General features: G+C 44.5%; 1 protein-coding gene across 1 annotated transcript in view; it reads left to right on the top strand.

The window, feature by feature from the left end:
* Window positions 1–16,642, top strand: part of PNPLA7 (patatin like domain 7, lysophospholipase) — a 1,710,105-nt gene that overhangs the window by 797,398 nt on the left and 896,065 nt on the right. Inside the window, exon 20 of the mRNA XM_086921192.1 lies at window positions 13,506–13,619. Coding sequence (XP_086777318.1) covers window positions 13,506–13,619 — 114 coding nt within the window. The remainder of the gene's footprint in view (window positions 1–13,505; window positions 13,620–16,642) is intronic.

Raw genomic sequence — 16,642 nt, 5'->3', positions numbered from 1 at the left:
TAATTTTTGGTAGAGTATTTTTAAGGTTAGTATTCCAAGTTTGGACCAGACTCGAGAGACTCTCTTGGTGAGGTTGGCATGTCCGGCCTGTTTCTGTGGGGCCATGGAAAAAAGCAGTAATGAGTGATCGGACCAAGGAACCTTAATGGCATTGTCGTAGCTAAGGGTATTTACATTAGTATAACAGTGGTCTAAAATATGTCCAGCTATATGCGTAGGATCCGAAACTATCTGCTTCAGATGAAGGACCTCCAAACCAGCGGTCAAATTGAGGCAGGCCAGATAGTTTGGCTCATCTAAGTGGATGTTAAAGTCACCTAGAATGGTAAAGCTAGGGACGTTACTTGAGTAGTTTATTGCGTTAATCGGGAGATCTTCACAAAATTGGGCATAAGGGCCTGGGGGTCTATAGAGCAGAAGACCGGAGAGAGTGCAAGTAGAGGAGAAGGAGATGGCAAACATAAGGCTTTCAGCCCCTGATATTAAGGCTTTCTCTGTTCGACATCCTAAGGTTTTTTTGTATATGATAGCGATCTTTCCCCCCGGCCATCAGAGAGATCTTGTCTCAGTATGGCATAGTTGGAGGGTAAGGCGCGGACAATGTCCGACTGGGACCTATCATTTGTCCATGTTTCCGTTAGGAAGAGTACATCTAAGTCTCGTTCCTCAAGAAGCAAGGAAAGCTCAGTCGCATGTCTTGGCAGCAAACGACAATTGAGTAGCGCGAGTCGATACAGACAGACTGCATCTCCTACGTGACTAGACTTATAAGGAAGGAGTTTGTAGTTACAGCCAGTACAGGATTTATGGGCGTTCGTATGGACACCTGTTAGAACTGGCTATTTCTGGTAGGCTAAGGCTGACGCCAAAGCCAGGCAGAAACCCCCATTCTAGTCAGGGCAAGGAAGTCACACGCCAAGATAACCCCTGCTCACCCCCTTGGTAGCTTGGCACAAGCAGTAAGGCTAAACTCGGAGGCAATGTGTAAAGCATTTGCGCCAGCGCACAACCGCAACAACATACTAGGCACACCACAAAAGAGACTCCACTCAAGGTTATTATAAAAATAACTTTTGTATTGTAAAAACACATCAGATAAAATCACACATGTACATTGTGCCAACTGGCACGGGCAACATTCATAAGGGATTATTTACAAGACAGGGCCACATGGGCCACTGTCAGAATCAGATATAGTACTTCTAGAATAAGAAATAATAAACATAAAAGGGTAATCACAAGGATCACAACCAGTATCCACTGGTAACAGGAACCAGGACCTTACTAGGACCACCTGTACTAAAAAAAGAAGAACCACCTAAGTATCACACAGCATTTAGGGGTCTAAGAAAGAATACCTTACTCATGATGCAATAACCCTACATTCCGAGGAGTAGAAAAGACAACCACCTAAGAATAACCACATTTAGGGGTACACCAGAACACATTACCCATGATGCATGAACCACATTCAGAGGAGTAATAAAGAAGAACACATGATGCCATAAAATACATTCAGAGGTGCAGCGCATGGAAAGGAAGACACATGATGCCTAAAAACATTCAGAGGTGCCAAAACAACACAATAGCGCAAAAACACACAGTAGGCAATTACTATTGAAAACATAGGAATCACATTGCGCATAACTTACATAAGCCACCACCTGTGGCAGTCCCTAGGCCAACTGGCCTTGTGGGGCAAGGATGCCCTGAGTCTCAATGTCAGGGTGCGCTGCCATGCAGCGCCAGTCTCAGAGTACAAAAAGCCTAAACGTGGCAGCTGCCCACAAAGTGCTGGACAGCTGGGAAACAACAAAACTGCGCCAAGGCCCTCACTGGCCCTTAGGCGCCAACTGCGCTACTGCTGGAGCCACAAAGGCTCTGGGCATATCGGACATGCCCCAGACGTTGGAGCCACACAGGCTCTGCTACTGTAAATAGCCAAACGTTGGAGCTCTCAGGCTCTAGAAACAAGGGTGCCCCCATGAGCCTCACCGGACTCTAACCCTCACACTCTGAGGCAGGAGGGGGCGGGCACCGGCAATATGCCCCGACGCCCCCTCTATCTAATGTGGCCCTCTCTGGAGCCAAACAGGCTCTCAAACAAATTAGGGCCCCTCTGAGCCTTTCTGGGCTCATACATGTTGGGGCGACCCACTGCCAAGCGGGGCCGCCCAAAGCGTCCTCGCTCCGTTGGAGTCCCTCACGGGGGACTCTGGCACAAATATTGCCCCCGGGTTGTGGGAGCCTCCACAGGCTCTGCGCGACGTTGGGGCGGCCCACTGCCATCTGGGGCCGCCCTTGAAGCCCTTGTGGCTTCTCCACATCGAGCGCGAGCTACTGCGGGGGGGGCGGACACCGACAATTTGTCCCGGCGCCCCTCCCCTGCTCTGCCCCACTCACCGGTCGGTCAGGTGCTCGCCGGTTCTCCTCTCCTCTCCGCGGCGGGGGCAGGCACCGACAATGTGCCTCGCGCCTCCTCCGCTACCGCTCCGCTCCGCTCCTCCAGGGCTCCCTCAGCAATGGGAGCCCTGCACCGACGCCACCAGCCGCCATCTCCTGGGCGCCTTCTTCCTGCGGCGTCGTCCTCACCCGGCAGCTTCTCTCCTTCTTCCCGCCTCCCAGGCTGCGGGGCGGGACTTCCGGCCGGCCGCGCCGGCATTGGCCGGACGGCCAAGTGCTTCCGGGTCGCCGCGGGCAGCGCGGCGGCCCCTTTCTTAGTCAGGCAGGCGGCGGCACAGTTTCCCGAGGAGTGGGCTCCCTCGTGGAAAATAAATTATCGCGGCCAGGTCCCTGGCAGGGTAGGCACCTGCCAGAGGGCAAATAAAATCAAAAATAAGCGAGGTGGGCACTCGCATGTAAATATCATAAAATACGGACAACGTCGCAGGGTAGGCACCTGCCAAATCTCACGCATCGGGCGTGAGACGCTAAAAACGCCCGTAATACAGCAAAGAGCGCTCTCAAGGCGCTAGGGGCATAGACAAGCCCACAGGAACGACCCCTGCATCAAGAAGGGTCCCAGCATCACAGGTTAAGGTCTCCAGGGCAGAACAAAGTCCAGCAAAAGTCCTCAAAGATGCAGCCAGGCAGGGGGACAGCCAGGAAGAGTCCCCCAGCAGTCCATCAGATGTCCAGGAGCTGGGCAGGGCCCAGGGATTCCCCTGAGCCCCAGCGGCAGCATGCCCCTGGCAGATTCAAGTTAGAAACAAGAACATTTTGGAAGGGGACACAGCCCCTTCTTATACAGTGAAAAGTCTTTGAAGTCTTTGAAGTCTCAGTGTGAGAACCAGCTGGACTGGTTTAGAGGGAAGTCCCTTCAGTATCAGGGACAGAGGTGACAGTCGCCCAGCGGGAGGTGGAGCCAGCTTTGTAGTTAGGCAGGCACAGCCCTTCACTATCAGGTGCCATCTCCTCCCACTTCCCTGGCAGCAGATGCTGCCTTTCATCCATGGGCTGACTTCAGACAACCTCCTGGGCTCTCTAGCCCCTGTCATCCTCAAACCAGACAGTCAATCCACAAGCAGTCCCTGGCACTCTGGGCCAGGCTCACCAGCCAATCACACGCCAGCACCAACTTACACAAATATGCCAACTTCCAAAAGTAGTACTTCTAGACTAGACACAGTCATGCCGCATATATCATTTTGCAGCATTCATTCTCACGAGTTCATACATACCAAACTCGCCCCTGCACTCCCCACACATCAGGAACTACCATGGGCATACACATTCCCCATTCGTTCCTATGGGAGGGCAGGTCACTCACCATACATACACAGAGAGCTCCAGCACTTTACACTGTACCACAGTGAAAAAGTGCGCAGAGGCCTAAAATCACCAACACCAGGTTCCATAAACAGGCTAGGAAAAAGCAAAAAGTCTAGGGGTGAACCTGCCCAACGGGCCGGGTCCAACAACACCCAATGTAACACTATTAGAGCCTTCGCCTCTTCTTAGCTTGAGCATGTCATTGCGGCTATACCTAATCACAGGGCTAACTTGATTTAAAGTAGTAAGGTCCATGGCCCCTGGGCCCGGTCTGGCCCAGACGGGCCCAGACGGGCTTACCTTAGGTGCTCCTTTGGCGCGTTGTTGGCACGTCCGCAGAGCGCGTCTGCTGCGCGGAGGCATGACCCTATGTTTAAGTACTAGCGCCGAGTGCCTAGCGCCTAAGCAGCTAGACTGCACCCAACCTGGGTGATACCTCCCTAAGATGGCCGTGTTCCTTCCACTTCGCCTCCTAAGATCGAGGCCGGACTGAGCCCTGAATCGGCTAAGTCACGCGAGTGAGGAATAAGTTATTAAAAATGCCACAAAGGTCAAAGTAACAATTTAACACAATTTAAACCGTTTTTTAAAAGCGATGCTGTAATACAGAATTACTGTGCAGAATTGAGTGCAGTGTGTGTAAATCTCCCGGCTTCCGCCTCAGGAGAATAAGCTGGTCTCGCGAATAACTTCACTTCCCTGCTTAAGTACTAGCGCCGAGTGCCTTGCGCCTGAGCAGCTAGACTGCACCCAACCTGGGAGATACCTCCCTAAGATGGCCACGTTCCTTCCACTTCGCCTCCTAAGATCGAGGCCGGACTGAGCCATGAATCGGCTAAGTCACGCGAGTGAGGAATAAGTTATTAAAAATGCCACAAAGGCCAAAGTAACAATTTAACACAATTTAAACAGTTTTTTAAAAGCGATGCTGTAATACAGAATTACTGTGCAGAATTGAGTGCAGAGTGTGTTTACATCTCCCGGCTTCCGCCTCAGGAGAATAAGCGGGTCTTAAACCAACAAACGTTGGCAAAGCCAATAGGTCTTGCCTTTTGAACCATTTGGCTCTGCCAATGCTGTTTGCTGTGTAGTTGAGTGAGACCTAACAACTGCTGATTGACTATTGCCTTAAATAGTGTTGTTATGACACTTTGGGTGTTAGAAAGAATTTGAGAATTGCTCATGATATAATTCTACCATGTGCTAACTTTGGCTAATTAAAAATGGTAGTATGGATATTATAGTTCATGATTTTACATCCACAAATTTGACAACAGTTTTTAAAAGTATAGATGAGAGCCGCCAGCTCTGTTTAGCGCCTCACTCAATAACAGTGTCCCAGATTCTGAGTAGATGCCTTATCACAGTAGAAAACATCTACTCTAGCTCCCTTCCTAAAATTATTGACTCCTGTCCAGCCGGTTTGACTGGCACCATCTTGTCATGGCTACACTCCCTAACCCCGATGGTCCTGCTAGAGCTGCACATCTTATGGAAGAAGGTAAAATCGGGGTCACCTGCCGACCCTCTCGGGTCTGACCTGTTTCTGAATCTTCAGAACTGCCTCTCTACACCACCTCAAATTGATTAATCTTTCATTAACATTAACATTGGCATCTGTACCTAATTCCTAGAAGCATGCCTAAGTTATCCCAGTCCTGAAAATAACTACTTTGGACGCTTCAGAACCGGAAAATAGCCGTCCGATTTCTCATTTGCCGTTCCTTGCACAAGTAAGAGATTCAACCAATTTTCTTAGAAGAAAATCACATTCTGGACATTTTCCATAATGGTTTTAGGTCCAAGCACAGTACTGAGCCGGCTCTTCTCGCAGTCATTGAGCAACTCTGCAGCGTCTTGGATGAAGACAGATCCTCTGTACTGATTCTGCTTGACTTAAGTGCCACTTTTAACAATGTTTGTCACAACATCTTGCTCCAGCGCTTGCGAAAGATTGGGGTTGCTGGCTCTGCTTTTACCTATTTTACCTCCTTCCTTGGCGACTGCTCTTTTCAGGTAGTGTCCCCGCCTTTTAGCTCCAACTGGCACACTTTACACCACGGTTTCCCCCAGGGCTCCTCCCTGAGGACCACACAGTTTAACATCTACGTTCAGCCATTGGCTGGTGGTTGGTCCTTTCCCGCTAAAGCCCCTGCCTTATGGAATGCTCTCCCCCTTCATTTAAGGCTCATTCAGAACCGCATATCCTTTAGGTAATTGCTGAAGACCTGGTTGTTCACCATCTAAATATTATGCTGGGCCTCTTCCTTTTCCTCTGTGTCTATCTCTCTCTCACAGTTGTGACTTCTTGACGAAACTAGTGCTGGGAAGCCTTATCGCTGAGGCAGCCATGCTCTTTACAAATGGTGTAACATACATCTAACAAGATAGCATAAGCACTGTGTGATCAATACACGTAAAAATCTCAGAATGTTTTTTTTTTTGTCGAGATGTCTTTATGAATAATTGGAAAGGTAAATTGGTCGAGCATGTTGGCCAGACAGGGGTGTGTATACCTTCTAATTTGCTAAGACTAATCATCGCTTTGAGATAATCCACTTGCTGTAAAATCTTCAAGGGTTGGAATAAAAGGCTAGCCTCTAAAATTCTCAATAAGAATAACTTAAAACATGGCCGTATATTAGCTCCTCTTTTTTCATTTCATCATCATGATCTACCAGCCCAACTTTCTGACATTAAGAACTTTCCTCCCAAAATTGCTTCTCAAGATCTGCACGTTCTGTTGTACGCAGAGGACGTTATCTTGGATTTCACCCCAAATGGTCCTCAAAGTAATCTGAATGCTTTATATGTGTATGCTGGGGAAAACTATTTGAAAATAAATATTGTGAAGTCTAAAGTGATGCCCTTCAGAGGAAAGGAAAATTGCCACTCTTTCATTTGGAACTTTGGCAGAATTTCTTTAGCGATCATAAAAAAATACACTTACTTGGGTAGAGCTGTCGCATAGAATCTAGAAAATAAGTAGCATCTGTTACACATTGTGAGTATGGCTATAGCCCACACTGTAGGATTGACTGAATCTATAATTCTTCTGGAAGACCCGATTTTAAGTTATTAGAAATGTCTAGGGTAAAAATTCTGTCTATTTTATCTTACTCACTTGAGTAGATTCCCCTTGTTAAATGTCATCTTTGATTTTTTACGAAGGAAAGATTCTCAGTAAATTACTCCCTCTATCTGCTGACTTTTATCCCATGGTCTGGACCAGCCTGGCCCCCTCACCATACGGGCAGCTGATACAACGGAACTCTCTGAGGTCCTGGGGCAAGACCTTGAGCTAATCCCCAAGGTGGCCCAACTGGGCATTGTTGACTAGCTTGGTGGCCCCCGGGCTGACTGTATGCTGAAAGGTATTGCCATACTGGTCTCTAAGTGAGACATTGCCCAAAGATGGACCTCCACAAATGCCCATTAACTGTCTATGCCGCACGAGGCTGCTCACAAAAACACAAGAAGGTATGGGGTGTGAGGAGCTTACTATGGTTTGGGGATGTGATTAATCAAGCGGTCCATTGTAACTAGATGGTGTTGTGCAGATGTAAATGTCTTTTATGTGGTGGATTCCAAAACGTAGTAAAAATGTATCGTGCATTTTTCTTTTTTTACTACCGCTTAGTTAAGCAATCCCTAACAAACACTGTGTTAGGAATTAGCAATTCCTTGTTTATCCACCCTAGCCATGGCAGATCTGGTTAAATGGACATATACATGCTACTGAAAGCACTCTGAAAAATGTGTTAAAGTGGGAAAGCTTTGGTGTATGTACCAAAGATTACATGTTTAAAGCAAATCTTAAAGAGTTATTTTCCAGATGTGGTCTCCTGCTCAACCTGGGATGTTCTTAAAAATGCAACTCATAGTCTTAGTTATTCCAGCTATACCACCCGCTGTTTTTCCTTAAAAAATATACAAATCTTACCATAAATTATAACCTATAAGCAGATTGAAAAATATCTACTTTTCACTCTGGATCTTAGTGTCAGAAGAACAATTGTTATGCTCAGATTGGGCATTTTGTCTTTGGTATCAAGGAGAAGGAGTGGAGGGCTTTTACTGTTCAAAAAAAGAGAGCAGAAGGTCCAGTCACGACGTGCCCTAACAATATATCTAATCAACAGATGTCGCGCTGTTCCTAACAAAGGGAGAAGTAGGCACAGTCAGTGATGTTGGTGAATTATGGCAGGGTGATCAGAAATTCACCCTGGGAATCCATTTTGTTGGATTTAATGCCCTCACACACCCTTTCAGGTGTCATGCTTCATCATTTGGGCCTGCTCCTCGTTGGGTCGGCGGTGCAATACCCAACGGGCAACACCTCAAAGAGGGGCTCTTTATCGGAGATCTTTTTCCAACTGCCGTATAGATGAAGTGCGGGTATGGGGCCATAATCAAGTGGTAGACGTGGATGTGGTGAGTTAAAATAAAGCTAGTGGTACCAAAAATGCTTTATTCAAAGGGCCACTGCTTTAGTTAAAAATGATTAACCTGGAGGAGAGTAATGGAAAATAATGTTTCCAACTCTTATCCAAGGGTTACTGTAGTCTGGTCAACATGTTTCTCGCTATGGCGAATTTATCTAGCGATTCTTCAGGACCAAAGGAGACTATCTAGCAGGTATCTAATGGTGAAGGGACTGTCTACACTGGTTTATCTAAAGTGTGGTGTATGTATGCTCGTATGGCTGCCACACTGTGAATGGAGAGGATAACACTATTATATTACCCTTCTTCAAGTTGTGATTGTCAGTACCTGTTAGGAGAAGAGGCAAAAGCATATCACATAAACATTTATAGGAAAAATACAAGATTACATCATTGACTGTGGTACTTGTGCGTTTGGCATGCCAGTGGGAATCAGGCGTGTATCAACACCCTTGCACAAGTGTAAGCATTTTTGGTACCACTAGCTTTATTTTAACTCACCACATCCACGTCTACCACTTGATTCTGGCCCCATACCCGCACTTCATCTATACGGCAGTTGGAAAAAGATCTCCGATAAAGAGCCCCTCTTTGAGGTGTTGCCCGTTGGGTATTGCACCGCCGACCCAACGAGGAGCAGGCCCAAATGATGAAGCATGACACCTGAAAGGGTGTGTGAGGGCATTAAATCCAACAAAATGGATTCCCAGGGTGAATTTCTGATCACCCTGCCATAATTCACCAACATCACTGACTGTGCCTACTTCTCCCTTTGTTAGGAACAGCGCGACATCTGTTGATTAGACATTTTGTCTTTGGACATATACAGATGGCTTTGGTCTAGTGCCAGAAATACAGTCAGTACTTGTGATCTTTGACATGGCGTGATACAGGACCTAAAGATTACACTCTATCTTTGTCCTAATGTGTCTGTTATTGAAGCTAGGAAACGTTATATACTTACGTTGTTACTGAAATGTAATTTAACAAAAGTGGATAAACTGATTGAGTTGGCAAAATTTCCCACAAATGAGTTTGTATATCATAATGTATTTACATTTTTTTTAAACTATTATAATTACAAAAGTGGTGGTACAAGGCCTGGAGCATGCTGTCCATTTCCTCAAAAGCAGATGTAGTACTAATAAAAATGTCACTCCTCCACTGTGTTTTAAACATAATAGGACAAAAGCAGATATACTGATTTTATTCTAGTAATATCCTTTATTTACAATTGTGTGGAAATTCCTTTTAAAGAGCTTTGCCTTCTCTTTTAAATTTATATTTATGATATGAGACTGGTAAACTGTTTTAAAATGTTTCTGTTTTTATATTGTTGATCTCAGTAGAGGTCCAAATGAATGAATTAACACTTAATCGAGCCTCTTTACGAGTGTGTTTTCTACATCTTTATTTGATAACCAGATAGAATTGTACGCTGAACGGGATATTGCATCTTTTCTTACTCGTGGAAAAAATCAGTTGTATCCATTATCCAGCTTTTTGGAGATAGCTATTTCCTTCACCACACTGAAGAGTTGCAGAACATTTTTCAAGAGTGGCTGTGTAAAGGTTTGGATTAAATCTAAAACAGCCTATTGGGCATGACAATATTTAGTTAGTTATGAAGTTCATAGTCTTGTTGAATTTCAGTGTACTAATCAAGAGATTGAGATACAACTGCTAGGGCAACCACTTTAGATGCTATTGAGAGGGTTTCCTGTGCTCGATATTTGCGGAGTGACTATATGGTCGTCACTGTGTACCTTTACCAAATATTATTGGTATTGATTGGGCTCTGAAGAACAGAGCTCTGTTTAGTTGTTTTGTCCTTTGGCAGTTTTTCATCACAAGCATTGTTCATTCTCCGTTTCTTAGTTTCTTTTCCTTCTTATGTCCTTATATTGAGAAATGTGCAGGATGAAATGGTACTAACATTGTAGTTAACTAATAGTTTTCAGATGGATACATTTTTTTTTTGTATTCCTGCTCTGAGGCGATAATACATTTTTGTAAAGTTTTTCTGGTACGATTTGACTTGCTCCAGTCTTTCTCTTTTGGCTTCTATAAGGTGAAGTAATTAGTTTTGTTTTGTGTCACAAGTGCTGGCAGTGTCTTTTTGTAGAAGTTAGGGGTGGCAAAAGCAGATCAACGGAAATCATTGTTCTTGTAGTGTCTTGTACTAAAGGAGGCGAATTGAAATGTATTTCTACCTCGAGAATTGGAATAACTTCTCGATTAGTTATCTGCATGAAAACAGTGTATAGATAAAAAAAAAGCATTACTGAAGGTAATTAACTTTAAGTTAATTGAACTTTATGAGGTATAGCAAGCACAATATGGGTGAAATATAATTAGCGCTTCCTAGGAGCTTGCACCCTGTATTATGGACCACTCTGCTGCTTAATGGAAGTTCTGTCCTTCAGATACTCCCCTGTTGGATTTATCTGTGGCTGGGGTTGTCAGTTGACAAAAGGGGGAAGTGTCCCAAGTACTCTCATGGATGCCTCTGTTGATTAGACAGGGGTATTTCAAGGTAATTTCAGGCAGTGATAAGGAGCCAGTTTTTTTCAGGATCGGTGATTGGACTCAAACATGTTCTTATCAGCCACCAATGTGGCACTCTGCGTCACTAAAAGCCTGAAAGGTTGATATTTCAGCCTTCAAAAATAGCATGAATTAGTACAGTTCGGCTTAGAGAAGTCTTCTTGGGTGGGGTGGTGAAAGGGAAGTAGACAGTGGTTGTGTTGATATGTACTGACAAAGGACTTGAACTAGATATTGAAAGTTCTTTATGGATTAGGTGACACTCCACGCCTGCAGCTGTGGTTGCTTGAATGAGCCAGCATGAGTGGCGCAGTTTGAATGGAAGGGATGCTGGTCTTTTTTTAGTTGAAGGACAGCAACTATTCTTTGTTCCATTGACTTTCAGGGAGCTTCTTGTATTTCTTAATTTAGTCTCAGACAGAATGCATTATAGTGCATAGTATTGGTTTAGACTAATGATGATGCTTAATTTAGGAGTAAGAGACAGTTGTGCACAACTGTGATGTGCAGAAGAGGCAGAGGTAGGTATTTAAGAGTTTTAGGAACATAGGTGTTCTTCTCTTGACAGTGCATGTTAGCCTTTCTGGATTTTGAGAGAACGTACAAAGCAGTTTCAGGCACTTACTAAGCTTCCACACTCATGCACTGTATACCATTATCCTTCTTTTACATTTTTTTGGCACTTTATTTCTATATTTAGAGTTACTGAAACTAGATAATGAAATGGAGTCTAGAGACATTGCCAGATGAAATGCAGCCAGAAGAAAATCCAGAATTTTATGTGCACCCCACAAAACGAAAAGGTAAAGGGATAAAACAAACCCACACATGCATGGTGAAATGGGAACAACAGTAATGGTAGCTAGGTTATTTGTTGAGATTTTTAAGGAGAAGAAAAGCAAATCTGGGAGAGGGGTTCATGTATGGGAAAGGTCATGTAGCAAAAGACCGGATAGTATCCATATGTTTTACATTGGGTGTACATTTCACATGCTTTCAAAAAGTCATAACATTGCCTAAAGCATGTAAGCCATGCCCACAATATCAGAGGAAAGGTTAATTAAATAAAAGGACTAGATTACTCTCTTTAAGGGTCCCCGTTTGTACCATTTAGAAGCCTAGGTGCTGTATATAGGTGACAATTGTTCTCCGGGGTGTTTAAATGCGCATATTGGTTGTTTGCCCCACCAGCCAGATGCCACAAGCAGGATTTTAGCTTTGTGGATGCCCCACCTTCCACCTTTAGTAGACTGCCAGGGCTCTCCTCTAGTCCAGATACTAGCCAAATATCTGCGCCTATCCTGTCATTGACGTTAGGTAGGATGTGTGTGCGTAATTGCTGGTTCGGGTCCTAGACAAGGTGCACAAGAATAGAGGGAGCTTTGTTGGAAGCTGAGAGTCCACAGACGTTCCTGCTGTGGTCCCTCTCCATACCTTTATTCCTCAAAACTGATATCACTCAACAAGTCTATAAAATCGTTTACACTTCAACACAAAATGGCATTAGTGTTGACTCAGGCAAGCCTTCACATATTTAAAGTGATTAGGAATATAGCCTGCTCCTTATATTTCTACGTTCCTTCTGTAAGCCTTTTGTCAATTTAGTATTGGCTCCATAGGGCATCAAATCAAACTGCCTTTACAGAAGTCAGTTTTCAGTTAATCACAACGGTATGTCTCATGAAATATTTAGGAAATGCAAAGATTAATTTAAGACAGACTGACCTATTGGTAAATAAAGGTATTTCCCTGCAGATCAGCGCTAATAAAGTCCTACTGGTCTTCATCAGGCCCCTTCGGACCCTCATCTCAGAACGCCACAGAATATTGAGTCAAGTGGGTATACACTGCTGAATTAGCACCGATTAAGGAGGAGACAACAACCCCCTTTTATTAAGGATCTTTATTCAAAATGTGTTTAATTGTACGTAATACTTACGTGTGGGTGAGTGTAGAAGGGCCGGGGAGAACTGTCAGGACTTGTATGGAATAAATATAGCTTTTTAGCCGGCTGCTGAGGGCTATGCAGGTTGTTAAAGGCCCTGGACCTGAGTTCTAGGTCTGAGCCACAGGTGAGGGTCTATAACGAGGGAGAGGGCCTTTAACAACCGGTATAGCCCGAGGCAAAATGACTTTAAGGCTATTAGAGCATTTCCCCTTCTAAAGGTAGGATGTTCTAAATTAAAAAGGGAATAACGTAAAGACAAACATTGGAATGTCAGAGCTTGGGGCTTATACCAGCAATTATAAGCCTAGACCAAATAATTGTCTTCAAAAGAGCTCAAAACATTCCAATGTTCTAATATGCATCAATGCATCCTAAGAAAATCCATCTGACGCACATCTCAGTGGCTGAAGCCTATAAAGTGATTTCAAGACATTGCAGGGTACTTTGCCAAAACCTATAACTCAGCAGATCGTGATTACCTTTACGGTGCCTGGATGTACAGCATGTAACACCGTATCAAGTTAGGCCACCTGAGGAAAAGCACAGCGTGTTCTATTAATGCTTGCTGTAAGCTGGATATATCGGTGTATCAGGAAATTGCTTACTGTAAGCTGGATATATCGACGTGTCTGAAAAATCAAATCCCCACTGACTGGAGGTGTGGAACACTGTGATGCTTTTTCCTTGAACGGTATCTGTGTGATGTCCTGGGACTTGGGTTTTGCTGTTGCTTTGCCAGTCCTGTGTTTTGCTATGAAGATCTGATTGCCTTGTTTTTGTTCCTCTTCTATTAGGTGGAGGCATTGACTCACCAGCCCAGAGCCACCACCGTGCATGCTGTGCGAGATTCTGAACTAGCCAAGTTGCCTGAGGGAGCCCTCTCATCTATCAAACGCAAGTACCCTCAGGTGAGGAAGATGGCGCAGGGTAATTTTGACTTTGAATGAAACAGGTTCATAAGTCTTTTGAAACTTCTTAAGGCGTGTTAGAACTCCAAGAGCCCAAATAAAACGCCTTGGCCAGGTTTGCTTTTGACATGCGTTTCTGAAGAAAAAGCAGTTGAACTAGTGGACGTTGTCAAGCAGTGATTTATTTTAATTAAAACACACATGCATACTCTCATCTGTATTCATACTTACTGCATTTAAGATTTGCCACAATCCATTCTCTATTATTAAGGACGAGAACTATTCTTGAAACAAGTGTCTAACTGATCTGTAGTTGCCAGGTCGTGACTTTGCACATTTCAAATACATTTGCGTCACTACAGTCATTGAATGCTAAACCCAATTTGAAAGACTGTTCCAAATTTAAGTGTAGGTGTGTGGTCAAAACTATCCTGCCTTACTTAACCACTTGTGTAGATGACAGGAGGCCATCCATTTTTCATTGTGTATTACCTTAAACTATCTTTGTATGTATTTGTGAGGAACATAGTTGAGTGAACTGTATTGTTCTTTGTCTCCAATGTATACCATGGCTTGCCTAATATTCCGAATCTGTGAAGGCATCTATCCTCCAGATGAAGCTGCAAACAAAGCACTGTATTGTTTTGCCTGTCACCACAATACCATTTTCAGAATATGGGTCAGAGATGCAATTCTGTTAACAGCAGAGTGTCACTAAGCTGTGTGACTCACTGTCCATTGTCTCGGATACAACTCAGTGGACTCTCAAGAATAGGCAATAGGTACAGCACTGAAACCATTGTGTATGGTTGACACCTTTGAGCCTAAGGGACCCTTACCTCCGCGTTCATTGTGCCGCAGCTTTAACGTTGATGCTCTTGACTTGGAGTACACTACCAAAGAGAACATCTGATGGAGACTTCTAGCTGCATACCTTAGAATAATCCCCATGTGTCAGACTGGATCCAGAAGATTTTCAAACAGTACCCCATACGTGCTGGTAGGTGGCATTGTTTGACTTTGTGTGACTTTGTCGGCATCTTTCATACAAGAAGTGATGTGCGTGATACTTATATAGTTACCACTTCGGCAAGATGACATCAGTTCTTTCTTTTCTGTGCAAGATAGTGCTAATCTAATCTGAGCTACACCTCAGTCACTTTTCGAATGGCTTTTTAAAAAAATGTTGTCAACATTTTTTGAGGATTTTCTCCTGTTGTGATGGTATGTCAACCAAGAAACAGGCTGGTTTCAATCCATGTGGGGCTGTCACAGGCAAATGTCGGTGGTAGACCCCACTTGGTGTGTTTGTGGTGCTTAGAGCGGGCCCACACCCACAACTCTAAGACCTGTGAGGACTGCTGTGCCATGCATCCCATGGCGCTAAGAGAGCGATCCATCATGCTCCTCGCTACCTGATGTCAGTCGACTCCTTGACGTTTGAGGTCACGTGTGTTCGGAAGGTCCCTGGACTGTTTGCAAAGCCCTTCCCCTCGTTTGTTGTCACAATCCAAGTCGTCAGGAAAGTCGCACAAGAAGCCAAAGAAGTTTATAAGTCTTCCTAAACCTTGGCTGAGGCTGAGAAAGAATTATTGCTACACTGCAGCTGAAGAGAGCCGATTGGGGGATTCAGCCGAAAGGGGCTCTCATACCTTGATGTTGACAGATTTAATCTGTGAATTTGCGTGTACCTTGGTTTGAAGTTATCCTACAGGTCGCTCCCCTGATTTGAATTTCTGTCCAGAAAGCTTGACTGTACACTTGCATTACATGGAGCCTTTCCCCCACAGATGAGGAGCTGGCTGGCCTTCGCTGTCTTCCAATTTCAGCATTTAATGCCTTCAGTAGTGATTGCAAGAACCCAGGTTGATCTCCTTTCACAACCCTGTCTTGATGAAGATCCTCATTTAAGGTTCTAACTGGCCCTCCCCTTGTTTTTGGGTCGAAACTTCAACAGTCTGGATGTAATAGATTATCCACTGAGAGGCAACATTGATTTGAGCAGTTGTCTCTACGTAGTGGAACACAATTGTAGTGCTTTAGGAAGATGTATAGACAGACTTGATTCTAAAAGAAATTTTAATATGTTTTGTTATTTTGTTCTCCATCTGTAAACTTATGCACAAGCACTTTTTCTGAGCACTTTGTTGCACACCTTTGGCACAACCTTTGTATGTAAATATTGTATGATTATTACTGATTTGGAATATAGTTGAATATTCTTCACAATAATTTGTACTATTTTGTGTGATAAACACTTTTTTGTACACCTTCCCTCTGCTGGTTCTACACTCACCCCACTCCTGTTGATTGGGGTATTAGGCTTAGTTGTATTCCCTAAGGATATGTTAATTGAGTTAACTTGTCCTAACCAAATGTCGTGTGTATTACTTTGTACCCAGGTCCCACGGATTTATGGGTTACCCCAACTATATAACCACTTATTTATTTGCTACACCTGGAGAGGGAGACAAATGGAAGGGTTTATGGACCCTTATGGATACCAACTCCCTGAAGAACAACCGGACAACTGGTATGAGGTAGTGGTGGAGGTCAGTGGGTTAGACACCTCACCCGACACTGACCTGGTCTCTCCTCCTACCTATGCAGGAGGGAGCCTCTTGTGCGATGGTGGTGCGTAGGGCGGCTGAGGTTTTGGACCTTCAGTTGCCCACAGTGGAAGTCAAGATGAACATTTTGACACAGGTGCTTCAGCCGAGACATTCCCCATCTGTAACCCTTCTCCCATTCAATATAGTCCTTACAGATGTATTACTTGGGGCCTGGTCCAAACCCTGCACAGGGGCTCCTGTGCATTGTAAAATGTCCCACCTCCATCACACTGCTCCTGGGGATACCAGTTTCCTCACCCAGCACCCCATCCTTGAGAACTTGGTGGCCGAGCGTCCATACGCAGGAAAAACCCTGATGCATTCCCTACCACTTCACCGGATATGGATTCCAAAAGTCTGGACAACTTTGGCAAGATAATGCTCTTTTTTTCCAGCCTTGCAGTATGGTCA

Source organism: Lissotriton vulgaris, chromosome 5 (genome assembly GCF_964263255.1).
Source record: "Lissotriton vulgaris chromosome 5, aLisVul1.2, whole genome shotgun sequence".
NCBI lineage: Eukaryota > Metazoa > Chordata > Amphibia > Caudata > Salamandridae > Lissotriton > Lissotriton vulgaris.
The sequence above is the reverse complement of the archived record's forward strand: the minus strand, read 5'-3'. Positions and strand labels throughout refer to the sequence as shown.